The sequence below is a fragment of the Colobus angolensis genome, unplaced genomic scaffold (genome assembly GCF_000951035.1).
Source record: "Colobus angolensis palliatus isolate OR3802 unplaced genomic scaffold, Cang.pa_1.0 Scaffold270, whole genome shotgun sequence".
NCBI classification, from domain to species: Eukaryota; Metazoa; Chordata; class Mammalia; order Primates; family Cercopithecidae; genus Colobus; species Colobus angolensis.
The window spans coordinates 943,395-970,266 of record NW_012115933.1 but is presented as its reverse complement, the minus strand read 5'-3'; the positions used below and the strand labels follow the sequence as shown (position 1 = coordinate 970,266).

Below are 26,872 nucleotides of genomic sequence, written 5' to 3'. Positions count from 1 at the left end.
AAAAAACTAGCCGGGCGTAGTGGCGGGCGCCTGTGGTCCCAGCTACTTGGGAGGTGGAGACAGGAGAATGGCGTGAAACGGAGGCGGAGCTTGCAGTGAGCTGAGATCGCGCCACTGCACTCCAGCCTGTGTGATAAGCGAGACTCCATCTCAAAAAAAAAAAGAATACTAAATAGTTTCTGAGAAGACTGATTTAATGAGACAAGAAAATAAGTCAAACACTTTGAAAATTCCTACTAAATGACTTGAAACAAGAAATGAGAATATGTAGATGTAGTATCACGTATGTTGTGTTTTGGCCTTCAGAAACTGTGTACTGTTCAGAGTGTCAACTGCAGAGACATTGAAGGGCGTCAGTCTACACCACTTCATTTTGCAGCTGGGTATAACAGAGTGTCCGTGGTGGAATATCTGCTACAGCATGGAGCTGATGTGCATGCTAAAGATAAAGGGTAAATGCCAATGATTGTTATGGACTCTCTTCCTTACTTTTACTTGACCTTTTTAGGAAAACCTGGAAATCTGTTTTATTTTTCAAGGAAGCTTGTTTCCTAACATTGGCCTAAATATTAGATAGAGCTGCTTAATTTCAATCAAGATTTTATATGGTTAGCATTCATATAAAGACTTCACTGGCATAATGCCTAGGAATTTTATGATGGCCAAGGACATTACAACATTAGTGTGATACTGACTTTTAATGTGGTAAATTTTTCAGTTTTCAGGGAGGATTTTTGAATTCTTCCAGTTTATCTTAAAGTTACTTTTTATTAAAAATATACAATTCTTGACGTTGCATATATGGATGAATGTTATAGTCTCTGCATTTAAAACATTTTTTAAATGTTCTCCCCTGACTCACCAAAAAAGAACTTATTTCTGCCTTAAATAGATTTAGGTTCTACGAAGTATAGTCGGTATACTTCCTTATGTAGTTCAAGAATTATCTTTCATCAGTTATATGCAATTATTTAAATTAAAACATGTTCTTCTGTGGCATTATTGTTCATTCATTACTTTTCAGAGGCCTTGTACCTTTGCACAATGCATGTTCTTATGGACATTATGAAGTTGCAGAACTTCTTGTTAAACATGGAGCAGTAGTTAATGTAGCTGATTTATGGAAATTTACACCTTTACATGAAGCAGCAGCAAAAGGAAAATATGAAATTTGCAAACTTCTGCTCCAGGTATATTTAAATACTTAACTGTAAACATTATGAATTACATAGAATACTTTTATAGTTTTTTAAGTAATTCTAGCATAAACTTAGTAAGTGATGGGAAACAGTGTTATCTAATTCTGTACCTATATTTTAGAATAAATGTCATAAACATTATATTTTAATCCACAAGTATGTTTACTGGCACCTAGAGTTATTTTTGTCTACAGCCAACTATCATGTGATAGTTCTCTTATTATTTTTAGTTTTTCTCTTTAGTACTTTAACCTACAAATATTTGATGAATTATTTACTTTCAAGCCAGGTTTATTTAGCATTGCTAAAATGGATAATACTGGTTCAGTACAGATACCAGTGGATATTTTACAATAACAAGAATACAGAGATTTATACTTTATTCAAATGTTCATGAAAAGTAAAAATAGTATAATATGAAAGTTAATTTTTAATGAAATATGACTTTATTTTGAATGTAGTTTAAAATTTTAACTACATTAATGCATTAGAAAAATCCAGTAATATTTAACTCCTCTGTATTCTTTTTATAATAATTCTGTGTGTAAACATTAGTAACAGTGAAGTTAACCTTTAAGGTAGAGTCTCAATATAAATTTAGTTTTTCTTTGGTATAGTTACATTGACTATTTTCTCATTGACCAGTGGCACATTTAAGCCATTTCTCCCTTTTTTTCTGTTTTTCACATACCTAGCATGGTGCAGACCCTACAAAAAAAAACAGGGATGGAAATACTCCTTTGGATCTTGTTAAAGATGGAGATACAGATATTCAAGATCTGCTTAGGGGAGATGCAGCTTTGCTAGATGCTGCCAAGAAGGGTTGTTTAGCCAGAGTGAAGAAGTTGTCCTCTCCTGATAATGTAAATTGCCGTGATACCCAAGGCCGACATTCAACACCTTTACATTTAGCAGGTAAGTGAATGAAGTTTCACAGATTTAGGCTGGTAACATCTGAGATTCATTTTACCCAGGTAAAATATTTTCTGTATAAAAATTCAAATCAGGCCAAGCGCAGTGGCTCATACTTGTAATCCCAACACTTTATGAGGCCAAGGCAGGAGGATTGCTTGAGCCCAGGAGTTTGAGACCAGCCTGGGCAACATGGCAAAACCCCACCTCTAGAAAAAATTACAAAAATTATGGCCGGGCGCGGTGGCTCAAGCCTGTAATCCCAGCACTTTGGGAGGCCGAGACGGGCGGATCACGAGGTCAGGAGATCGAGACCATCCTGGCTAACACGGTGTAACCCTGTCTCTACTAAAAAATACAAAAAAAAAACTAGCCGGGCGAGGTGGCAGGCGCCTGTAGTCCCAGCTACTCGGGAGGCTGAGGCAGGAGAATGGCGTGAACCCGGCAGGCGGAGCTTGCAGTGAGCTGAGATCTGGCCACAGTACTCCAGCCCGGGCGACAGAGCGAGACTCCGCCTCAAAAAAAAAAAAAAAAAAATTAGCCAGGAGTGGTGGCGCACGTCTGTAGTCCCAGCTATTCAGGAGGCTGAGGTGGGAAGATTGAGTCCAAGAGGTCACGGATGCAATGAGCCTTGATTGTGCCACTGTACTCCAGCCTGGGCAGCAAAGTGAGACCCTGTCTTAAAAAATAAAAAAAAAAATAAAAATTCAAATCAAATATCTTCTAATGCCACCATTATACTCTTAGTATATTTGTACAGGACAACCGTACTTGAAGCTACTAGCTGAGTTCAAGTTCACTTTACTACTAGTACGTTACATTCAGTAAGAACAATTGAAGTAGGCTCTGCCAGTCCTCATGTACTTTGGGAATCATTATTCCAGATCATCGTTTTATTGGTATCACCTTTGGTAAACAAATTTTGAAAAATATGCCTACTTGAGCCAGCCTTCCTTACAGAAAGCTAAAGCTTTCTATTCTTCCTGATGATAGCTGCTAAGCACAAGCAGGAAAAAAAAAATCTCAAAATTGTCAGAAGTTACATAAGCCTCTCACCAAAGTTATTTATTGTTTTGGTTTGTGAGAGTCCCCGTAACAAAATACCAAAGACCAGGTGGCTTGAACAACAGAAATTTGTTTTCTCACAGTTTTGGAGGCTAGGAGTCCAAGTTCAAGTTGTTGGCAGGGTTGCTTTCTTCTGAAGCCCCCACTTGGCTTGCCTACCTTCTCAGTGTGTCCTCCTGTGGAATATGATGTCTCTTTCTATATGTCCTTGTCTCTACTTTTAAAGAAACCAGTCAGATTAGATTAGAGCCCACCTAGTGGGCTCATTTTAACTTTTTTAGCTCTTTAAAGGCTGTCTCCAAATAGAGTCACATTCCAAGGTACTGGGGTTAGGGCTTCAACATAAGAATTTTGCAGGATACAATTCATTTCGTAACATTTGTTCTAAGTTTTCACTCATAAAACTAGCACAATGTACCTTTGTTTTCAGTGCAAACATACGATATATTTTGCTTTCAGTACAACTTTTTCAGCTGCATTACAGATGTTAGGAAATCATTAAAATCACTGAGCTATAGCTAATACCTTGGTGGAGTTCCATCATAGGCACAGTGGACTCATACAAGTTTGTCTAAATATGCATGGTCTAAACATAGTATAAAAAGCAAGAAAAAATAATGCAAATATTTCTGCCATTTCGTGTAATGTGGGAGATGGAAATCTATTCTGTTCATTTCGGTCTTGTATTATAACTTGGTGTTATATATGATTTTTACCTTTAAATACTCCATATAAGTTGAGACCTCACTGTCCAAAGAAACCATTTACTCTATGTGTCTTTCAAGTATTTTGGAAGTGATAAGCCACAAATGCTAACATGGTGAGAAAAAGCTTTGTTTGCACTGGCTATCAGGAGTTTCTAGTTCATGTAAGACAAAATATGACTTGACCTCTGATTGGAAGTTGTGCTGTGCGTATTTATGTTAGCTTTTATATCTTTCTTGTAGCTTATCTAGAACACTTGACTGTGTCCAAGTTATCTTTGTAAGTGACAAATAATTTGTATGCACAAAATATTTGTCCACTTCTGCAGTGTTAAATACCATACCTCGAGACCTGGAAAGACTTTTAGATTAGTGTAATATTTTATGGTAGTTTGATAATTTTATTTTTCTTGATCTTTTTAAATTCTTTTGCTTTAAGTCCTTTAGCAAAAGGATAAAAACTACAATAGAAGTAAGTTTTATTTCGTGGCTTTAGCAGCTCCTAAGTTCCTCTACCAGACTTGCAGAGACGTGTACCTCTGAGTTCTCTCTAGCAAAAAAGCACGCTCTTGTGGCCTTCTGGGGAAGGGGACTCTGAGATCCACTCTGATTTGACTTGTATGTGATTGCAGACCTTTGACTTGCAGCCCCTGAGACCCATGTCCCTGAGTTCAAGAAATGGTATGTAACACCCATGAAGGCAGAGACTTCAGTAGGAAGGTTTTCATAGGAAAAATACAAGTAAATCAGTCAGTATAATTTTGGGAATCCACAAAACTAATAGATAACAGGAAAAGTTTCCAACTTGAGGCAAGGGGGAAATGTTTTCCAGAAGGTAAATTGTTAATAGAGTCCAATGAGCTCTTTCAGATTTATACAAAATCTCTTTTATGTTTTCAGTAATGTCTATGCCTTATAAATACATACATATATATATGTATACATATAGTGACTTTTTTATATTAACAAGTGGAAGTATTAGGACATAGGACTAAAAAAGAAAAAACAAGTAAAGTAATTTTACTTCTTTTCTAAATTAGCTGGTTATAATAATTTAGAAGTTGCCGAGTATTTGTTACAACACGGAGCTGATGTGAATGCCCAAGACAAAGGAGGACTTATTCCTTTACATAATGCAGCATCTTACGGGGTAAGTTCTTCCATGTTACCTTTAAAATTTTGTGGAATTTTAAAGTGAAAGTCAGTATTGCAGCTCAAATGGAATTTAGTTTGATGTTCTCATTTTACAGAGAAGTAAATGGGAGAGCTGAAGAAGTTAAATAACTTCCAAATTTCAGTTCTGAATCTGTTCTAAGCTTGCTGTGTGATATGCGGCATATTGTTGTTTGTTTTATTATCTGCCTTAACACCTGTCTATTATTTTCAGTGAGATGTTGGTGATTGTGTTTGTTGGTACCCAGAAAATCCACTGGGGCACCAAAGGGGTAGATGGAATCTGTACAGATTCAGATGCATTGTTCCTGACTTACTATAGTCCCAAATGTTACCTTCAGAATTGACCATCTTCAATGGTATAGTTTGAATAATTGAGGAAGATTGCTGCTTTATAAATTGACATTTAGTAGTTATAACATTTGAATAAATTAGAAATTATTAAAGTCATATTAGTCTAGTTTCCTGCTAAATAGAATTCTTAACTCTTTGCTAGACAGTTTCTCAAGTTATTGAAATGTGCACTGTTATTTATAAGTTGTGATGTTGGGGGGGAAAGAGTTTTAATTTTCATTTCCAGAGTAAGTTTGAAAATGTGGAAGTAGGTACATAACTAGTTTCTTCTTAAGAAAGTAAAGTGTGACAAAATAATATTTCAGACTGTAACGGGTATTTTCTTTTACAGCATGTAGATGTAGCAGCTCTGCTAATAAAGTATAATGCATGTGTCAATGCCACGGACAAATGGGCTTTCACACCTTTGCACGAAGCAGCCCAAAAGGGACGAACACAGCTTTGTGCTTTGTTGCTAGCCCATGGAGCTGACCCTACTCTTAAAAATCAGGAAGGACAAACACCTTTAGATTTAGTTTCAGTAAGTGATGGGCTTTTTGAAAAATCTCAATGCTTTTCTGACTTTTTAAAATTCACTTGATGTTATTATAAAATGTCTTTGTAGTCGATGTGAATGACAAAATCTGGTTTTTAGCCTGATTTTAATGTAAGAGTTCTTTAGTATTCAAATATAATAGAATTATAAAGTAATATAATTATTATTCTGTAGAATAGAATTATCAGTTATTGTATACTGAGTATTTTGGAAATAGGAAAAAGAAGTACATGATATAACTGCTTACGTTAGTTAGGTAACTAACCAGACCCAGACCCTCTGAGAATGTTGTTACAGCGCATAGAGCGCAAGATAGTACAGACCATGGGTCTTACACACGGCCCCACCTGAGAACATTGCCCCCAAGGTGCAGCCACAAAGCCTGCTGCCAATAGAGATTCCTTTTCCTCCCACACTGCCTCATCCCAGAGTTCTTGTTGCTCACCCTGCCTTAACCATTCATGAAACAAGCCTATTATCCACTTTCCTGTGGAGGTCCTGTTTTCCTTCCCCTCTCTCTGGAGCATGGAGCAGGTGTAGGAGCTTCCGCTGAACCTTCCACCTCTGCTTTGGGCACTGAAGCAGATGCCTCTCTTGCCTCTACCGCTGAGGACATTGACTAGAGCAGTGGAAGAAAAGGAAGTAGGAATTCTTTCTGGGCCGGGCGCGGTGGCTCAAGCCTGTAATCCCAGCACTTTGGGAGGCCGAGACGGGCGGATCACGAGGTCAGGAGATCGAGACCATCCTGGCTATCACGGTGAAACCCCGTCTCTACTAAAAATACAAAAAACTAGCCGGGCGAGGTGGCGGGCGCCTGTAGTCCCAGCTACTTGGGAGGCTGAGGCAGGAGAATGGCCGAAACCCAGGAGGCGGAGCTTGCAGTGAGCTGAGATCCAGCCACTGCACTCCAGTCCGGGCGACAGAGCGAGACTCCGCCTCAAAAAAAAAAAAAAAAGGAATTCTTTCTGAGATGAGAAGGAAGGGGAATCTTTTCTGCAAACTGCTTTCTACTGAGAGAGATTCCATTGTTCCACATTACAATAAGAAACTGAGGTAGTTCAGCTGTATTGGGGCTTAAGTAGATTTTTCTCAGCCAGCTAACAACCCAGCCATATTTACAACATTATCTCTTCAGAGATATATCTTTCTAGCTCCAAACTACCATAAAAGTGAACATTTGGAATTCATTCCACCCATATGTTAGTCGACCAGATATAATTAAGTGACAATGAAGCAAAATGCTCTGGAGAACATACAAGGGCTTTAGAGTCAGACATACTGGGCCTAAAATTCCAGCTCCACCATTTAAATTGTACAATCTTATGAACTGCCTAACCTCCAAAGCTTAGTTACCTCATCTATAAATAGGGGTAAAATATATCTGGTTAGTATGAGAATTAAATGGGGTAATTTACTTAAAGTCTTTGGCATGGTATCAGGTACATAAAAAGCACTCAATAAGTGGTACTATTATTATAAACAAATGTCATTTACAAACTGTGAGTACAGTGGGAATGCATAGACTGGGGGAGGTGAAAGGTGATTACTGGAATAGGCAGAACAAATGACTATGAAACAAGTACTGATTTACTCCTTGCTGAATATTAGTTGAATGTTATGAAAGAATAGTACATATTACCGATTTAACAAATTAATGTACCTATAAATGTGAGGACTTTTTTCCATTCTAGCAGATTTTTTTTTTTTTTTTTTTTTTGAGATGGAAGTCTCGCTCTCGCTCTGTCACCCAGAATGTAGTACAGTGGCACAATCTGGGCTCACTGCAACCTCCGCCTCCCAGGTTCAAACGATTGTCCTGCCTCAGCCTCCCAAGTAGCTGGGATTACAGGCATATGCCACCACACCCAGCTAATAATTTTGTATTTTTAGTAGAGATGGGGTTTCACCATGTTGGCCAGACTGGCCTCAAACTCCTGACCTCAAGTGATCCGCCTACCTCGGCTTCCCAAAGTGCTGGGATTACAGGCATAAGCCACTGTACCCGGCCCCATTCTAGCAGATTTAATTAAAATGATTATCTTTTCTACCCACCTCCTCTCCAAAAAACTTTCAATTTTGAGGAACAAATACATTGCTGAATATTTTCCAGGAAATGCAAACAATTCTGTTTTCTAAAGTTCTGTGTAGGTGGAATTACTTCTTTCAGAATAACTACAATATCACTAAAATCTCTTACCTTTTAAGATTGGTATTTCTGTAATTCATTGTGCTTCTCAGTCACAATATCAGAATTAGGGTTTTGTTCATGCTTTGCCATTTTTAGGTTGTATTTTTATAATATGTATTTTGGAAGAGATGTTCTCAGTTACGTCTTATATTTTAATAAGTTTAGCTGGATGCAGGTTGAATATCCCTTATCGGAAATGCTTAGAACCAGATATGTTTTCAGCTTTTGGATTTTTTTTTTTTAGATTTTGAAATATTATACTCAAGCATTATACTTACTATTGAGCATCCCCAATCCCAAAATCTGAAATCCAAAATGCTCCAATGAACATTTCCTTTGAGCTTCATGTCAACATTTAAAAGTTTTCAGATTTGGGATGTTAGACCTGTATTAACCTCTTTGCTTCACTTTTTAAAATGAATAATCCTCCATTGTGATAATCCTGGCACAAATTGCTGGGTTTTGTCATATTTTAAAATATATTTTATTAGGTATAATAGCATTTTAAAACTTGCTTATGGCAGATTTTGTCTCTGACACGTACCCTAGGCAGATGATGTCAGCGCTCTTCTGACAGCAGCCATGCCCCCTTCTGCTCTGCCTTCTTGTTACAAGCCTCAAGTGCTCAATGGTGTGAGAAGCCCAGGAGCCACTGCAGATGCTCTCTCTTCAGGTCCATCTAGCCCATCAAGCCTTTCTGCAGCCAGCAGTCTTGACAACTTATCTGGGAGTTTTTCAGAACTGTCTTCAGTAGTTAGTTCAAGTGGAACAGAGGGTGCTTCCGGTTTGGAGAAAAAGGAGGGTGAGACATTCTACAAAAATAACTTTCTAACTGGTATTGTAGCCCCATATTTGACATTTGGGATACTAAAAAGTCATTTTTGACCTTAAATGCAAGGTATTAGTATCAAATTAGTTAACATAGCCTTAAAAAGGTTTAGCCTTGTGTTGCTTTCTTCCTTCCAAGGTGAGAGTTGAAGAGTCTTGTGCTATTAACCTACTCTTTATGTATGTATGTATGTATGTATTTATTTTTGAGATGGAGTTTTGCTTTTGTCGCCCAGGCTGGAGTGCAGTGGTATGATCTCGGCTCACTGCAGCCTCTGCCTCAAGGGTTCAAGCGATGTGCCTGCGTCAGCCTCCCGAGTAGCTGAAATTGCAGGCATCCACCACCACGCCCGGCTAATTTTTGTTGTTTTAGTAGAGAGGGGATTTCACCATTTTGGCCAGACTGGTCTTGAACTCCTGACCTCAGGTGATGCACCCGCCACGCCTCCCAAAGTGCTGGGATTGTAGGCGTGAGCTACCACCCCCAGCCCTTAATCTACTTTTTTTTTTTTTTTTTAGACGGAGTCTCGCTCTGTCACCCAGGCTGGAGTGCTGTGGCCGGATCTCAGCTCACTGCAAGCTCCGCCTCCCGGGTTCACGCCATTCTCCTGCCTCAGCCTCCCGAGTAGCTGGGACTACAGGTGCCGCTACCTCGCCTGGCTAGTTTTCTGTAGTTTTTAGTAGAGACGGGGTTTCACCGTGTTAGCCAGGGTGGTCTCGATCTCCTGACCTCGTGATCCACCCGTCTCGGCCTCCCAAAGTGCTGGGATTACAGGCTTGAGCCACCGCGCCCGGCCAATCTACTTTTTAGATGTAAACTTTTTCTGTTAAAATTCATCTCACTTTATGCAACAATGTGGAGCTTGTTTTTATAAACTTTTTTGTGAAGTAGCTTACATCCTGAAAGATAGGAAAATGGTTTTAAAAATACAGATGCAATTAAAAACAAAGTTTAAAATAAAAATGAGAGTACTGAGACTGCCCCATTGATTAACTTATTTCAAATGTTGAAATTTTATAGCTTTCTCTTGTTCAGTATTATATCTTAAGTGGCTATTAATATTTGTTTCTGAAAAAATAATTATTTTCTGCATATATAGTAACATTACAAGACTTTATTGTTATAGTGATGAATGAAATACATTATTCTGATGTGAAATTCCATTTGTTTTGGATTTTTTTTATTTCCCAGTTCCAGGAGTAGATTTTAGCATAACTCAATTCGTAAGGAATCTTGGACTTGAGCACTTAATGGATATATTTGAGAGAGAACAGGTGAGTAGATGAATCATATTGTTTGGATTAGTGGTTTATGGAAACTCAAGGAAAATTTGTAACATACTTGAAATGAGCTGAACTATGTAAGCTATGGGGGGAGAATGATTTTTAAGAAATGACATCAGTCAGCCTTCTAATTTGGCTTGACCTTGGAACTTCCATTTAGTTTACTAGCACACAATTGACTCATGTAGTAATGGTAAAATAGCTTTCTTCAATGGGAAGTTTAGTTTATTCAGTTCTTGAAGTAAGTTATCCTTGAGCACTGTCTATTCAGTTATCTCTCTTAAGCCTAACACTTTTCTAGCTGCTATGGAAAGGTATATGAATATGCCAGCCATATCTGGGCTTTTCTAAGCAGTCTCAGTTTAGAGTACTCTGTCAGAATACATTTACCGATTTTTGTTGTTGTTCAGAAAGTAGTGTTACTGTAGATTTACACTCTAAGGGACTTTCAGTGTAGTTTTGGAAGTGGAATAAGAACATATGGCCTGGCGCAGTGGCTAATGCCTGTAATCCCAGTACTTTGGGAGGCTGAGGTGGGTGGATCACAAGGTCAGGAGTTCAAGACCAGCCTGGCCAAGATGGTGAAACCCCCGTCTCTACTAAAAATACAAAAAAATTAGCCAGGCATGGTAGCAGTTGCCTATAATCCCACCTACTCAGGAGGCTGAGGCAAAGAATTGCTTGAACCCGGGAGGCAGAGGTTGCAGTGAACCAAGATCACACCACTGCACTCCAGCCTGGGTGACAGAGCGAGACTCTGTCTCAAGGAAAAAAAAAGAACATATGAAAATTCAAATTTTACCATAGATTTTAGAAATTTGCAGAAGGGAGCTGGGCACGGTGGTTCATGCCTATAATCCCAGCATTTTGGGAGACTGAGGCGGGTGGATCGCCTGAGTTCAGGAATTTAAGACCAGCCTGGCCAACATAATGAAACCCTGTCCCTACTAAAAATACAAAAAATTAGCCAGGTATGGTGGTAGGCGTCTGTAATCCCAGCTACTTGGGAGGCTGAGGCAGGAGAATTGCTTGAACCCGGGAGGCAGAGGTTGCAGTGAGCTGAGATTGCACTTTTGCACTCCAGCCTTGGCAACAAGAGTGAAACTCTGTCTCAAAAAACAAACAAAAACAGAAATTTGAAGAAGGAAAAGATTACTGTGAGCTAGGCTCATCAGGGAATGCTTCATGGAATGTGTGTAAGTAAAACAGGATTTTTAAGAATGGCTTCAATTTCATGAAACCATAGTGTATTACTGTATTAAAGATAAAAGGGGGCCGGGCGCGGTGGCTCAAGCCTGTAATCCCAGCACTTTAGGAGGCCGAGATGGGCGGATCACGAGGTCAGGAGATCAAGACCATCCTGGCTAACCCGGTGAAACCCCGTCTCTACTAAAAATTCCAAAAACTAGCCGGGCGAGGTGGTGGGCGCCTGTAGTCCCAGCTACTTGGGAGGCTGAGGCAGGAGAATGGCGTAAACCCGGGAGGCGGAGCTGCAGTGAGCTGAGATCGGGCCACTGCACTCCAGCCTGGGCGACAGAGCGAGACTCCGTCTCAAAAAAAAAAAAAAAAAAAAAAAAGATAAAAGGGTTACTTGGAACAGTGATGCACAAGTACCATTTGGCATAGTCCAAACTCAGAAGGAACCATTGAAAGACATTGTACAAATAGGGTTGGGCGTAGAGTGATGGTAAAAAAGTATTATGGAAAAGATAAAATAGAATACTTGAATGTGGTTAATTTGAAAGTGCATTTTTGTTTCGCATTTTAGTTCTGCTCAGGTTCTTATGCTAAATGGAAATAATATTTTTTGAAATGTTTAAAATGATCTGGAGTAAATGTATGAATCTTATATATTATGAAAACACCAATATATGAATGTCCACCAAATAAGTAAGCATTCTAAGTAGTTTCCTCCTCTTTTGTAAGATCACTTTGGATGTATTAGTTGAGATGGGGCACAAGGAGCTGAAGGAGATTGGAATCAATGCTTACGGACATAGGCACAAACTAATTAAAGGAGTTGAGAGACTTATCTCCGGACAACAAGGTATTTTATTGTAATAATTGCTGTTGTCAGTTTAACAGTTTGCATAAAGGCAACCCTCAGTGTACTAAGTTATAATTTAAAAATATGTGTGAGAGAATCTGTTTAATAGGAAGAATACTAATTTAGGATTCAGGAAACTGGGATCAAGTCTTAGCTGTGCTACTAACTTAAACTTACTGAGCTGCTGCTGTTAACGATGTGAACCTAAGTAAAATTTCTGGACCATTCAGAAATTTGGGAATTGTTTTAGCTCCTGAAAATAAGGAAGTTAGTTGAGATTATTTTCTGAAGTTGTTCTAGTTCTAAAATTGTATTATTTTAAAGGTCCAAAACTTAGGTATCTCATTTCTTATGGTAATGTAATAGATAATAACTAAGTGTTCAGGCTAACCCACAAAGTTCTGTACTAAATCTCTTACATAGATAAATTTGTAAGTGCTTGGGATGAAAATACTCAAAAGCAATAATGTTACAAGTGAGGAAATTGAACAAAACAAAGTTGAATAATATTTTTATTTCTCCTTAATGTTGGTGCTTAAGGAAAATGCAAATTGCATTTATTCAGCAGATGTTAACACTTTATACCAGATCTGTGTATAAAAAGGTGAATTGTTTTAAGTGTCAAAACCACATTTAACTTCATTGTTCAACTGAGGGAGTGATTTATCCTGGGGTCAATAATATTCAATAATTGAACATCCTGGCTGTACACCTGGGGTTAAAGAGAAACCTCCATCAGTAAAAATGAAAGTATTTTCAGGAAAGAATGTATGCTAGCCAGGATGGGGTCCACTGCTGAAGAAATAAGAGCACCTCTAAAAACATAGATGATTCAAGCTAAGGAATACTTTAAACTGGTATTTTAGAATAAGCTCAGTTAAAGGTAGATGTATTTTACTGCCTGATAGGAACTAGGATAAGATATTTAAAATGCAATATGGTCTTGGCTGTTTCTAGTATAGAGGACAAATTTTTATAAGATAAAGAGGAGAGAAAATCCATGATTTCCTGAAATATTAGTATACAATATAATTAGCACTAAAAACGAGGAACTAGAACCCTCTGTTGTAGACCATCATTGTGACTCTACTGGAATAATACTGATCTGGTCTGATAACAAATACATTGGAGTACCAGGATAACAACAGTCTTAGGAAAGAGGCAGGGTAGAAAAGGAAAGCAGGCAGTATTTGTATATTAAACATATCATAGCTGTTAGAACTGCACTGAAAAGCTGAAAGGCTCAATGACAGAAATGGATACGTTGCCTCCAAATGGCAGAGGTACTTCCATGCCACGTCTGGTCCTGTAGTCACTCTGATACATCCAGCTCCACTTGGATAGGAACATTCATTCCTATATGAAGGAGAAACATCATGAGACAAAATGCTATGTCTGATCTAGCATATCAGGGTCACTTTCCTACATAAAATTACCATCTTCCTTATGTTCTTTCAAAGTCAAGATTCTTTTTTGTTCCCCCAATCTGATGTTAGTCAACAGGGATTCCATACTTACACCTGATTTGCAAAGTGGAACTGGTAGCTGCCTATGATGATTTTCTAACACACTTATCATACTGACTTAACAGCCTTACCTATTATTCTGTGCATCGTCAATAGATGACTAGTACCATACTGATCTTTCAGTATTGATAAACATCTTCTTGTATATGTTGCAGATGCCTCAGTCAAGCATTTGTGACAGTCTTTATTCTATAAAATACTCTCCATATGCTCTTCATAATCCGTAAAGATTATTGCAATTCAGCCACTTCTGTAAGTGTTTATTAGCATTGGCATGTTGGTAGTAGTCCTGTTCTTCAGACCATAGCTTAGAATCAGAATAGTGCTCTTCGTCTCCAGAGGCAGACTTCCATGCACTAACCCAACAGTAAAGGATTTGGCCCCTACATGGGAAAACAGCAGTGTTGGAGATATTGTTGTAGAGATTAAAGGAGAGAGTTGTGCTACAAATACACCAAAGGAATTAGAAAATTCTGTTTAAAATTCCATTTTAAAAACTTTTATGAAAGTAAAGATACAAAAATAGATATGATTATCTTGATCATTGACATTTGGAAAACACAAATTCATTGCGGAGATAAACAATATTTTATGGGACAGAATATACATTCAATAGGTGGTAAACTATGGATTTCTCCTTCTGGGGTGATTTAAAATTACCTGAGGCTGTGCAAGTTTCTGTCATCATTCTTCCTCATATTTACAAAGAAGAAAGAGATTAAATGTTGAAAAGACTGCATAGTTAGTAAAGAAAGTAATTTGAAGAAGAAAATGTGTTACAAACTCATTAAGAATAGGAGATAAAGCAGAGAAAGATTTTCTGAAATATTTCCACAAAACGCCCTTATAACTTGTCAGGTCAAAAAGTAGTAGTCTAAATGCATTGTGGTGTGTGTACTGGTTTTGATCCTAGAACAAAAAAAAAGGACATTAGTGGGGAAAACTAGTGAAAAAATGATGTCAATAATTTAGTTAATAAGTGTTTGTTTGTTTGTTTGTTTTGAGATGGAGTCTTGCTCTGTCGCCCAGACAGTAGTGCAGTGGCTGGATCTCAGCTCACTGCAAGCTCCGCCTCCCAGATTCACACCATTCTCCTGCCTCAGTCTTCTGAGTAGCTGGGACTACAGGTGCCTGCCACCACACCCGGCTAATTTTTTGTATTTTTAATAGAGACGGGGTTTCACCGGGTTAGATAGGATGGTCTCGATCTCCTGACCTCGTGATCCGCCCGCCTCGACCTCCCAAAGTGCTGGGATTACAAGCGTGAGCCACCACACCCGGCCTAGTTAATAAGTTTTGACAAATGTGCTATGGTTATATAAAATGGTAACATAAGGGGAAAGTGGGTGAAGGGGACATAGGAACTCTGTACTTTCAGCGTTTCTAAATATCTAAATTATCACAATATAAAAAGTTTTTTAAAATTGATAGTAAGCGGCTGGGTGCAGTGGCTCACACCTGTAAATCCCAGCACTTTGGGAGGCTGAGGTGGGCGGATCACCTCAGGTTGGGAGTTCAAGACCAGCCTGACCAACATGGAGAAACTCCGTCTCTACTAAAAATACAAAATTATCCAGTTGTGGTGGCGAATGCCTGTAATCTCAGCTACTCAGGAGGCTAAGGCAAGAAAATCACTTGAACCCAGGAGGCGGAGGTTGTGGTGAGCCAAGATCGCACCAGCCTAGCCTGGGCAACAAGAGCGAAACTCCATCTCAAAAAAAAGTTTAAAAAAAAAAATTGGTAGTAAGCATCAGAAAAATTAGGTAGTTATTTTTGGTTTTGATGTTCATTGTTTATTGGCAATTTATTTTTCTACCTTCAAATTTTGTTTCATAGGTCTTAACCCATATTTAACTTTGAACACCTCTGGTAGTGGTACAATTCTCATAGATCTGTCTCCTGATGACAAAGAGTTTCAGTCTGTGGAGGAAGAGGTATGTTCATATACCTTCAATAGTAGGTTGGCCTTTTGTATTTAGTTCACTTTGTGTCCTCTTGTTTCTTTTTCTTCCTTTAGTTTGCATTATATAATTTTCACCTATAAATACTGTTTTCAAGCTGATTATCTAATAACTGTCTCTAGAAAATATTACTCATGAATTTATAAGACTCATATTCTTTGTTTTTGTGTTTGTTTTTGTTTTTGTATTTTTTGTAGAGACAGGGTTTCAACGTGTTGCCCAGGCTGGTCTCAAACTCCTGAGCTCAGGCAGTCCACCTGCCTCAGCCTCCCAAAGTGGGGCACCATGCCCAGCCCTCATATTCCTTGAATAACAAAAATATTACAACCTGTTTTGTATTCTCAAAAGTAGAATCAGATGAGTCAAGAACCATGTTCCCCAAATCAGAAAATACACAAATGCTAACGCACACATATTTCAAACCATTTTTCTGACAGATGCAAAGTACAGTTCGAGAGCACAGAGATGGAGGTCATGCAGGTGGAATCTTCAACAGATATAATATTCTCAAGGTAATAAATTAGTGAAAGTAAAGTTTTCTGAGACCATAGTTTTCAAAGCCTGAAGCCATAAGTAACTTTCATAAGAATATAATCTGGCTAGCCTGGTAAGTCCTTGACTTGGCATCAGAGACTATTTTGAGGAAGAAGATACCCTTGGAAGGTTAATATTCTCCAAATCCCTGTGCTATTTTTAATAACTGATAATAATTCAATTCTTGTTGAACATATTCAAGTGTATGGGTTATGCTTTATCTTGGGGTAATGCTAAAGGTTTAAGCTTATATATATATATAAGCTTATATATAGGTTTAAGACTTTATATAAAGTACTGTTAAAGTACTCTATTGTAACAAAGCTGAATTTTTTTTGTGGCAGATACCATCTTTATAGTCATACAATGCTTTTTTTTTATCCTGATTGACTACAGGTTTCTGAAAGTCCCCAAATATATTACCTTTTTATAAATTTTAATAGTACTCTCTTCATCTTTTCCAAAAAATACATATTTTTAAAATGTTTTGAGTCATTTGGTGACTGTCCTGTCTTACTGATTTCAGTTACTCTTCTTAGGAACTTTTTCAACATTATGTTTTTCTTGAACTATAGTAATCAAAACTGCACACCATACTTCATGCATAATTAATTTGTATTAACTACATTGATGCAGTATATTCCTAATAATTGTAAAAATAAGACATAAAGTTAGAATGAAAATGTGGCAAATGCCTTTCTAATATACAAATGTTAAACTGAACAGTATCAAATCTTTCAGCTGTATTGTATTACTGTTTCATAACATATTATGAGTATAATATTTAATCAGAGAAATACATGCCTACTACAGGTACATTTCAGTCAAGTCTGCTTTGTCTACAAGCGTTAACAAAACGTGTGGAGTTTTGTTAGGAGTGAGAACAGGAGAGAGATTGTGTGTTTGATTTCTAAAGTAGTTGGATTTGAGAAAGATACACTGTTTTCTTCCTCTAACAAAGGTATTTTGATGCAGTGTTTAATGAAAATTTTTTCAGTGATGAAACAGGGTTTTGTTGTTGTTGTTGTTCCTTTTTAATGCATAAATGAGATCTATTTGTGACAGTTATGATCCTTGATTACATCTGTGGTAATATTTTGCGTTATTTGAGCCAAGACTAACACCATCAGCTTCCAGGTGTGCTCTAGGAACCAGCAGGGGGCTGTAGCACCTTTAAACACAGCTAAGAAACGACGCTGGTATTGTGAATTTTTTTCCTAGAAATACTCCTAATGAGACTGACATCCACCTTAAAATCTTTTGCAGACAAAAATTTTCAGAATTAGAAGGTCGAGGAAGTAATTGTGTCTGTGTTGGGGGCTGGGGGACACTATTTCAAATATTCTTAATTTTAAACAGATTAGTATGGCACTCTGAGACAGATACATTGGGGGGAAAAAGGATACTCAAAATTTCTAGTACTTAACACAGAAAAAACTCGGCATGTCTGATTTGGAGGTGTTTTTGTAATAGTTTTAAGTTAATGAGAATGGAAGTGTTTTAATAAATTAACAGTATTCCTGACCTTCACATATGGCCTTTTTTTTCTTTGAATTTTTTTAATCTTCAAAATGTAGCTATACTTCCAACTTTATGGTTGGGACAGAGTATTTTTAGTTGATTAAAATAACACATTTTATATTTCAGAGGAAAGTTTTGCCTACCTTCTAACTAAATGTGTGGCCCATCTTTGGTTTAGATGAAGAAGTCATCAGTAAGTAATACTTAAAGATTTGGTTTTTCTGGTTTATTCTTTATAGATTCAGAAGGTTTGTAACAAGAAACTATGGGAAAGATATACTCACCGGAGAAAAGAAGTTTCTGAAGAAAACCACAACCATGCCAATGAACGAATGCTATTTCATGGTAAGATTCCTCCCTACCGACTCTACCACTGTTTTCCACATTAGGATAGTTTTTTTTGTTCAGATATGAAATAATAATAAGCCTGTATAATTCTTTATGTCATCCTTTTATAATAAACCTAGTATTTCTGTAACTTTTACATTTATGTTTTCAACTTCTTTTGAATTTGTGTATTTTATAATGGATTGTTTTTAAATAAGATTACCACAATAAAAAATAGAAATGAGAGTGTTGACTATCTTTTCCTTTTTTCTTTAAATAGTAAATTTTGCTTATGGTCACTCTAAGAAATTTTGTGTTTTACTTTTAACTAGTTGATTCAATTAAAAATAAGACCTGGGAATCACCTCAGAAGAAGATATACATCCTATTCTGATTTTGATTCTAAGTATCAAACCCGCACAATTTGACAAACAGCCATTGTTATTGAACCTGTAGAGTTTCTGATGACTGTAGAATTGAAACCATAGAATTAAATTGAAAGCACAATTACTTATTCTTCTTGGAATTTTCTACTTTTTTGTATTATAAGCTGGCAGGTGTTGGTTAGTCTTTCAAATTTTAGCGAAGTTAAATATATTAATGTAGTATTTATGAGGCCTTCAAGTGCATTACCCATAGTAGTTCCAGTCTATTTCTTCATTTGTCCTTGATTGCAGAAAAAATTTAGAGACCTGTAAAGTTCTTTAAAACACAGTAAATTTCATAATACCCTGGGAGAATGGCTGTAACAGAATGGATTCATGTGCAGTATCTAAATATGTTGAACTCCTTATTCCAAAACCCTAAATAATTATCATGATAATCTCTTGACACAGAGCATATTTATTACCTGTTAACGTGATGGTTATAATGTGGTTTTTCTAATTTGTAATATAAATAATTTTGGTTTTCCCAAGTTAATTCAAAAAGTGATTCTATTCATCTGTATTTCTGTAAAGTAGAATTCAGTATATTTTCCTGTCTCTCTGTGGACAGGGAACATGATCTTGATAAATGAATTAGCTGTGGTTTCTTGACTTTTTCCATCCGTCACTCTACTCCACTCCCAAGGAAAGAGGAAAGGGAAGTCAATATGCAGGGGATGAGGGAAAGCACCACATTTGCAGATAGAATCTTGTATCGCAATTGATGAAAGGCAGAAGTGGAAGGATAGAAGAGAAGAGGTATAAGAAAGAGAATAAGAATGTGAAAGTGGGGCTGGGTACGGTGGCTCACGCCTGTAATCCCAGCACTTTGGGAGGCCAAGGTGGGTGGATCACCTGAGGTCAAGAGTTTGAGACCAGCCTGACCAATATGTTGAAACCCCGTCTCTACTAAAAATACAAAAATTAGCCAGGTGTGGTGGTGTGCACCTATAGTCCCAGCTACTTAGGAGGCTGAGACAGGAGAATTGCTTGAACCCGGGAGGCAGAGGTTGCAGTGAGCCAAGATCATGCCACTACACTCCAGCCTGGGCCACAGAGCGAGACTCCATCTCAAAAAAAAAAAAAAAGAATGTGAAAGTCTGCTTGGGCCACTTGATATCTAAAAACAAACCACACAGGCATAGGCATCATTCTAAGACCTAATTGCATTTAGCTTTGCTATCTAAAGTGAATTATGAGGCTCTTGGTGTTGGATTTTTATGGATTTGCAGTCTGGCATTTGGTAACTCTTACATTGATATTTCAAGTAATCTGTTTTTCTAGTTCAATCTGTGTCCTTATTTTAGCACATGACCCAGCACTCGATTAGAAACATTAGTTGATGTTAGCAGTTCTTTATTCTAAAATAGTAAGCTGGCTGACAGTTAACTTGTTACCCTTTTTCGTTTTGGCTTTATTATGGTGGGGCTGTATATTTAAGAATTCAATTTCTAAGAAACTAGTTTTTTACTTTTTCTTCTAAGATAAATTTTAAATTGTTGTTACCCATCTATATGTGTTTCAGGGTCTCCTTTTGTGAATGCAATTATCCACAAAGGCTTTGATGAAAGGCATGCGTACATAGGTGGCATGTTTGGAGCTGGCATTTATTTTGCTGAAAACTCTTCCAAAAGCAATCAATATGTATATGGAATTGGAGGCGGTACTGGGTGTCCAGTTCACAAAGACAGATCTTGTTACATTTGCCACAGGTAAGAGATCACTTGTTCTCATTTATTTTGGTAATAATCAGTAAGAACTAGTTACATTTTTGAGGGCAAAGCATTATGTTGGACAGCCTTAGAAATGCAAGCTAAGCATGTTTGTTGTTGTTGTTGTTGTTTTGTTATACTTTCTAGGGTACATGTGCACAGTGTGCAGGTTTGTTACATATATATACATGTGCCATGTTGGTGTACTGCACCCATTAACTCGTCATTTACATTAGGTATATCTCCTAATGCTATCCCACCCCCGCTAGGCATGTTTTAGATTGCTTTTGGCCCTCTCACCGATTATAATAATAGCTAATATTTATTAAATGATCCGTATGGGCCAATTATAATTTAAGCACTTGACCTGGTTGACTAATTTAATCATTAGACTATCTGGTGCCTTAAAGCATACTGAGTAGAGAGTAACATTAGGCATGAAAGAGGCTTTATTGTAGCCCTTGAGTATTGTAGGATTCTGTGGACTCTTTAAAAATCTAGTATTCAAATGCTAAAACGGCATTATTTGTCAAGTCTAATTATTTGATGGCAGTGCCTGAGCCTCTCTTCCACTGTGATACGATCCTAATCCTCAATTTGCAATACTACTATAAGAACTTAAAATTAAAACATTGATCCTTTTTGAAAGGAAATAATAATCAAATAACTACTTTGCACTTTTTTTTCCACTTTTAATTACCTGTTCTAACTCACTTGTTAAAAATCATTTAAGTAACTTGTCCCTAACTTATAAAATCCTTATAGGCAAAAAGTTATGCCATTTGAAAAATCCAGTAAGATTAATTCCTGAGATTTATTCAACAGGGCACTGCTTATTGAATATATAGAGCAGTAGTTTATCAAGCATTAGCATGCATTAGAATCACCTTGATGGCTTGTTTAAATCACAGATTCTTAGGCTCTGCCTTCTCAGTTGCTGATTTAGTAGATCTGGGGTGGGGCTCTAGAATTTGAGTTTCTACCAGGTTCCCAGATGTGACGCTGTATTTCTGGCCGCTGATCTAGAAAAAACCCTTAGAGCAGTATTTTGCACTTTGGCAGCACATTGGAATCATCCAGGGAATATTAAAAAACTATTAATGCTTGTGTGCCACCCTCACAGAATCTCATTTAATTAGTCTGGGGCATGATCTGGATATTAGAATTTTTTAAAGCTTCCCAGCTGATTTCAAAGGACTTCCAAGCTGAAGAATTGCAGTCATGGAGGGAAACAGGTTCTTTCTTTGTGTTTGTTTTGTTCTTACTGTTATCCCTCTAAATTTTGGACTGCATAGGTAGTACACAGTAGGCCATCCTATGTATGATGTCCCACTCACTTCTATTTTAGATCATAAATTGGAGTGGTTAAGAGGCATGTAATTTCCTGAGATTTTGTAAATTTGAACACTGCTGTTTTTATTTGTCATATATGGTCTGAAGGCTAAATAGTTCTAATTATTAGTAATAAGCAACATTCTAATACCTCCCTCTTCTTTGGAAGATAGAACCATCAACTGGTCTACTGACATCTCCTGTTATCTTCTACAAGGAAACAATAACATTAGTACTAAAAGGTTGTTTGAAACTAAGAAAGGCCAATCACATGCCTGAGAGGAGTGGGAGGATAATCTTCTGAAACCGGTGGTGAGGGGAGACCTATCTAAGGAAGTAATATTTCAGGGGAAGTCTGAAAATTGAGTGGGTATCAGCCAGTGGAAGAGTGGTAAAATAGATCCCATTCCAGTAATGGAGAAAATTATATGGATGGGGGACCATTAATAAGGGAAGTTTGGCCTTTGTGAAGAGAAGAAAACTAATGTGCATGGGGCAGAATGAACATAAAATGAGATTCAAGAAATTGGAGCCATTGTACAGAATTTGGATTTTCTCCCAAGTACAGTGAGCAGCCTCTAAAAGGTTTTAAGCAGAAAAGTGACTAGATCTAATTTTTGTTTGTTTTAGTTACTTGAATGGGAAAGGTTTGGACAGGAATTAGAGAAGAAACAGGAACACTGGTTTAGAAAGCCATTGTGTGATAGTCCAGGTGAAAATTTCAGTGATTTGACTTAATAGTGACAGTAGAATTAAGAAGAGTAAATGGGTTTCAAATGTATTTTGAAGGTAAAAATCAACTGGACTTAATTAGGTATGTGTCCAACTTTGCAAGCCACTTGATGGAAGACCCTTAAACTTTCTCCTTCCCACTTTGTCATTGACTTGTGTTTTTTGCTGAGACACAAACAAGGTGGTAGAGTCTGCATCTCTATAAGGTTATTACCTTTTTCAGGTTTTATAGTTAAAATAAGGAGTAACTAAATTGACAAATTATTTCATTAATAAGAGTAATAGAAGACATTCTTAAAAAGTTCTTTTAGGGGTAAAATGATAAAAACAATTATAAGTATTTATGTATAAATAAATTTGTAAAACTTATGCCGTGTCCACACATTGTCATATTTATGTGTCAAGTTTGCCTTCAGGGTGATCTTTTCCTTTTCATTTTATAGGCAGCTGCTCTTTTGCCGGGTAACCTTGGGAAAGTCTTTCCTGCAGTTCAGTGCGATGAAAATGGCACATTCTCCTCCAGGTCATCACTCAGTCACTGGTCGGCCCAGTGTAAATGGCCTAGCATTAGCTGAATATGTTATTTACAGAGGAGAACAGGTAATGCAGTTTTATTTGTTCATCTTCAAAAATGCTAGAGAGGCATACTTTAACTTTTTACCAATCTCTTGAATTGAGAAGACCTACTACCTTAACTGGATTTTTAAAAAATTTTATTTGGAAATAATTCAGATGTGGAAAGTTACAGAAATAGTGAAGAGAATTCCCTTATAACCTTTACCTAGATTTCCTAAATGTTAATATTTTGTTCTCTTTTTTCTCTTTTATCATTCTCTCCTTCCTTCCTTGCGTGTGTGTTTGTACATATTTTTTGTGAACTGTTTGAGAGTAAGTTGCAGGGCATGTCCCTTTACCATTAACTATTTCAATTATAAATTTCCTAAAAACAAGAAGACTTTATTCAAATTTTGTCAATTGTTCCGGATTTTTTTTAGCTCTTATAAATGATTGAAATCTTGTATTTAACAGCCTGTCTGTAGCAAAGAAGTATATAATTGTGTTTTGCGCTCAGTAAAAGCCAAAAGTAGTTCTAGAGCAGTGTTGTGAACTGGGGGTAGATACTGGAATCACCTCAGTTACTAAAATCAGACATGAACTTAGTATCCATCCTAGACTTGCTGATTGAAAATCTAAAGAACTGTAGTCAGGGTAAAGATGTTTTGAGAAAATGTCCCTAGATGATTCTGATCTACAACATTAATTTAGAACCTCCTCCCTAAGACTAGGAATACTTATGGAAACTCTATATATCGTTCAGGAAAATTTGTGTACCATTATTTGAATTTGTCTTTCTCTTCCAGGCTTATCCTGAGTATTTAATTACTTACCAGATTATGAGGCCTGAAGGTATGGTTGATGGATAAATAGTTATTTTAAGAAACTAATTCCACTGAACCTAAAATCATCAAAGCAGCAGTGGCCTCTACCTTTTACTCCTTTGCTGAAAAAAAATCTTGCCCACAGGCCTGTGGCAAAAGGATACAAATGTGAACGAAGTTTAACATTCTGACTTGATAAAGCTTTAATAATGTACAGTGTTTTCTAAATATTTCCTGTTTTTTCAGCACTTTAACAGATGCCATTCCAGGTTAAACTGGGTTTGTCTGTACTAAATTATAAACAGAGTTAACTTGAACCTTTTATATGTTATGCATTGATTCTAACAAACTGTAATGCCCTCAACAGAACTCATTTTACTGATACAATACTGTGTTCTTTAAAACACAGCATTTACACTGAATACAATTTCATTTGTAAAACTGTAAATAAGAGCTTTTGTACTAGCCCAATATTTATTTACATTGCTTTGTAATATAAATCTGTTTTAGAACTACAGCGGTTTACAAAATTTTTTTCATATGTATTATTCATCTGTACTTCATCTTACATCATCATGATTGAGTGATCTTTACATTTGATTCCAGAGGCTATGTTGAGTTGTTAGTTGGGAAAGATTGAGTTATCAGATTTAATTTGCTGATGGGAGCCTTTACCTGTCACTAGAAATCTTTCTCATTTAAGAACTTATGAATATGCTGAAGATTTAATTTGTGATACCTTTGTATGTATAAGACACATTCCAAAGAGCTCTAACTATGGCAGGTCCTGATTACTAAAGAAGCTTCTTTACTGGCCTCAATTTCTAGCTCTCATGTTGGAAAATTTTCTAAAGTCATTCTGTGAAAATTAGAGCAAAGTGCTCCTGTTTTTTAGAGAAACTGAATCTTGCTGTTGAACAATTACTGTGTTCTTTTCATGGAACATAAGTAGGATGTTACATTTCCAGGGTGGGAAGGGTAATCCTAAATCATTTCCCAATCTATTTTAATTACCTTAAATCTAAAAGGGGAAAAAAAAATCACAAACAGGACTGGGTAGTTTTTTATCCTGAGTATTTTTTTTCCAGTTCTTTTTACTTGGTTTTATTGCTGTGTTTGTAGCCAATCTATACATCATGGGTAAACTTAACCTAGAACTATAAAGTGTACTTGTCTCAGTCCCCTCCAGGCCTCCTGAATGGACAAGTACGGTGAAACAGGTGCTTCTTGCTCCTGGGTTTTCTCTCCATATTATGCCCAACTGGAAATATGCTCAGTTTGTGCACCATATGGTGACCAGGCCTGTGTTCAGTTTGGCAGCTATAGAAGGAAATGCTGTCCCATAAAATGCCATTCCTATTTTTCTAATATAAAACTGTTTTCCAGGAAGCATGCTTAAGCATCTTGTTACAGAGACATACATCCATTACGGCTTGGCAATCTCTTTTACTTGTTGACTCTAGCTCCCTTCAAAGTCGAGGAAAGATCTTTACTCACTTAATGAGAACATTCTCCATCACTCTCTGTACCAGTTCACCTTTATTTTACATTTTATTCAGTCTGTAAATTAACTGGCCCTTTGCAGTAACTTGTACATAAAGTGCTAGGAAATCATGTTCCTTGTCCTGAATAAGAGTTGATCAGAGTAAATGCATTTCTGGAGTTGTTTCTGTGATGTAAATTATGATCGTTATTTAAGAAGTCAAATCCTGGCCTTGAAGTGCTTTTTATACAGCTCTCTAATAATTATAAATATCCTAAAGTCATTTCTTGGAACACAAGCGGAGTATGCCAAATTTTATATGAATTTTTCTGATTATCTAAGCTTCCAGGTTTTATAATTAGAAGATAATGAGAGAATTAATGGGGTTTATATTTACCTTATCTCTCAACTATGTAGCCCATATTACTCACCCTATGAGTGAATCTGAAATTGCTTTTCATGTGAAATCATTGTGGTCTGTGAGTTTACAATATTGCAAACTGTGTTATTTCATCTAATCAATTGCTTAATGAGTGTGTTTTTCCATGAATGAATATACCGTGGTTCATATGTTAGCATGGCAGTATTTTCAGATAGCTTTTTGTTTGTTGGGAAGTTGGGGTTTTGGGGGGAGGGGGCGTATTAGTACGTTGCATGAAATAGCTTACTTTATGGTGATGGAATTGCTTTTTCTTTTGTCTTGTGATTTTTTTTTTTTTGAAGTGAAATTTAACTTTTTGTGCAAGTAGTACTATTATACCCATCTTCAATGTCATACTTGTATTGTATCACATTCCATACCCTCATTTAATTCTTAATAAAACTGTTCACTTGTTTTTCTGGGTAGCATGGTAATTACTGGAATAGTATAAATGTGTTGAATGGTCTTTGAGAAAATGAATTGAGATTACAATAAACCACAATTGCAGGAAAACAATGTAGTTCTGAGTCTAATAGTGATAAATAATGCAGTTTGAAGTTTGAAATATTGAATATTGTAGCTGTACTTGCTCATTAAAATGAAAGTAGCTGTGAGATACTTTCAACGTTTAATCTATTCAGCACAACTTTGGTAAACCTTAAAGCTCATTCCTGGGAAATTAATCTTCTTAACTTATAAAAAGGAATATATTTTTATTTCTGTGTCATATGAAAACATTCTTATAAGTTTCCAAATCTCAAAGTTAGTGGTATTTATTGCTATTAAAAGAAAGTATAAGGCCGAGTGCGGTGGCTCAAGCCTGTAATCCCAGCACTTTGGGAGGCCGAGACGGGCGGATCACGAGGTCAGGAGATCGAGACCATCCTGGCTAACACGGTGAAACCCCGTCTCTACTAAAAATACAAAAACTAGCCGGGCGAGGTGGCGGGCGCCTGTAGTCCCAGCTACTCCGGAGGCTGAGGCAGGAGAATGGCCGTAAACCCGGGAGGCGGAGCTTGCAGTGAGCTGAGATCAGGCCACTGCACTCCAGTCCGGGCGACAGAGCGAGACTCCGCCTCAAAAAAAAAAAAAAAAAAAGTATAATCACATGTGTATATTAGACTTCAGTATGTTAATTTCCTTGTGTGTGATCAATTCCCTGCTTTCTATAAGAAGAGAATGATGGTGCAGATAATTCTTAAGTCTTTTGGCTTTTAAATACATTTCAGT

General features: G+C 37.0%; 1 protein-coding gene across 2 annotated transcripts in view; it reads left to right on the top strand.

Moving 5' to 3' along the window:
- TNKS2 (tankyrase, TRF1-interacting ankyrin-related ADP-ribose polymerase 2) overlaps positions 1-26,162 on the top strand; it is a 67,310-nt gene extending 41,148 nt beyond the window's left edge. Inside the window, exons 14-28 of one of the 2 annotated variants that reach the window (XM_011947845.1) lie at positions 307-452; positions 1,025-1,190; positions 1,895-2,114; positions 4,921-5,030; positions 5,739-5,927; positions 8,680-8,932; positions 9,098-9,103; positions 10,151-10,233; positions 12,169-12,289; positions 15,652-15,749; positions 16,214-16,288; positions 18,071-18,176; positions 20,109-20,295; positions 22,803-22,959; positions 23,721-26,162. In XM_011947845.1, coding sequence (XP_011803235.1) covers positions 307-452; positions 1,025-1,190; positions 1,895-2,114; positions 4,921-5,030; positions 5,739-5,927; positions 8,680-8,932; positions 9,098-9,103; positions 10,151-10,233; positions 12,169-12,289; positions 15,652-15,749; positions 16,214-16,288; positions 18,071-18,176; positions 20,109-20,295; positions 22,803-22,959; positions 23,721-23,783 — 1,980 coding nt within the window. In that variant the 3' untranslated portion in view covers positions 23,784-26,162. The remainder of the gene's footprint in view (positions 1-306; positions 453-1,024; positions 1,191-1,894; positions 2,115-4,920; positions 5,031-5,738; positions 5,928-8,679; positions 8,933-9,097; positions 9,104-10,150; positions 10,234-12,168; positions 12,290-15,651; positions 15,750-16,213; positions 16,289-18,070; positions 18,177-20,108; positions 20,296-22,802; positions 22,960-23,720) is intronic. The other variant, XM_011947846.1, reaches the window with a different exon arrangement.
- Positions 26,163-26,872: the final 710 nt, after the last annotated feature.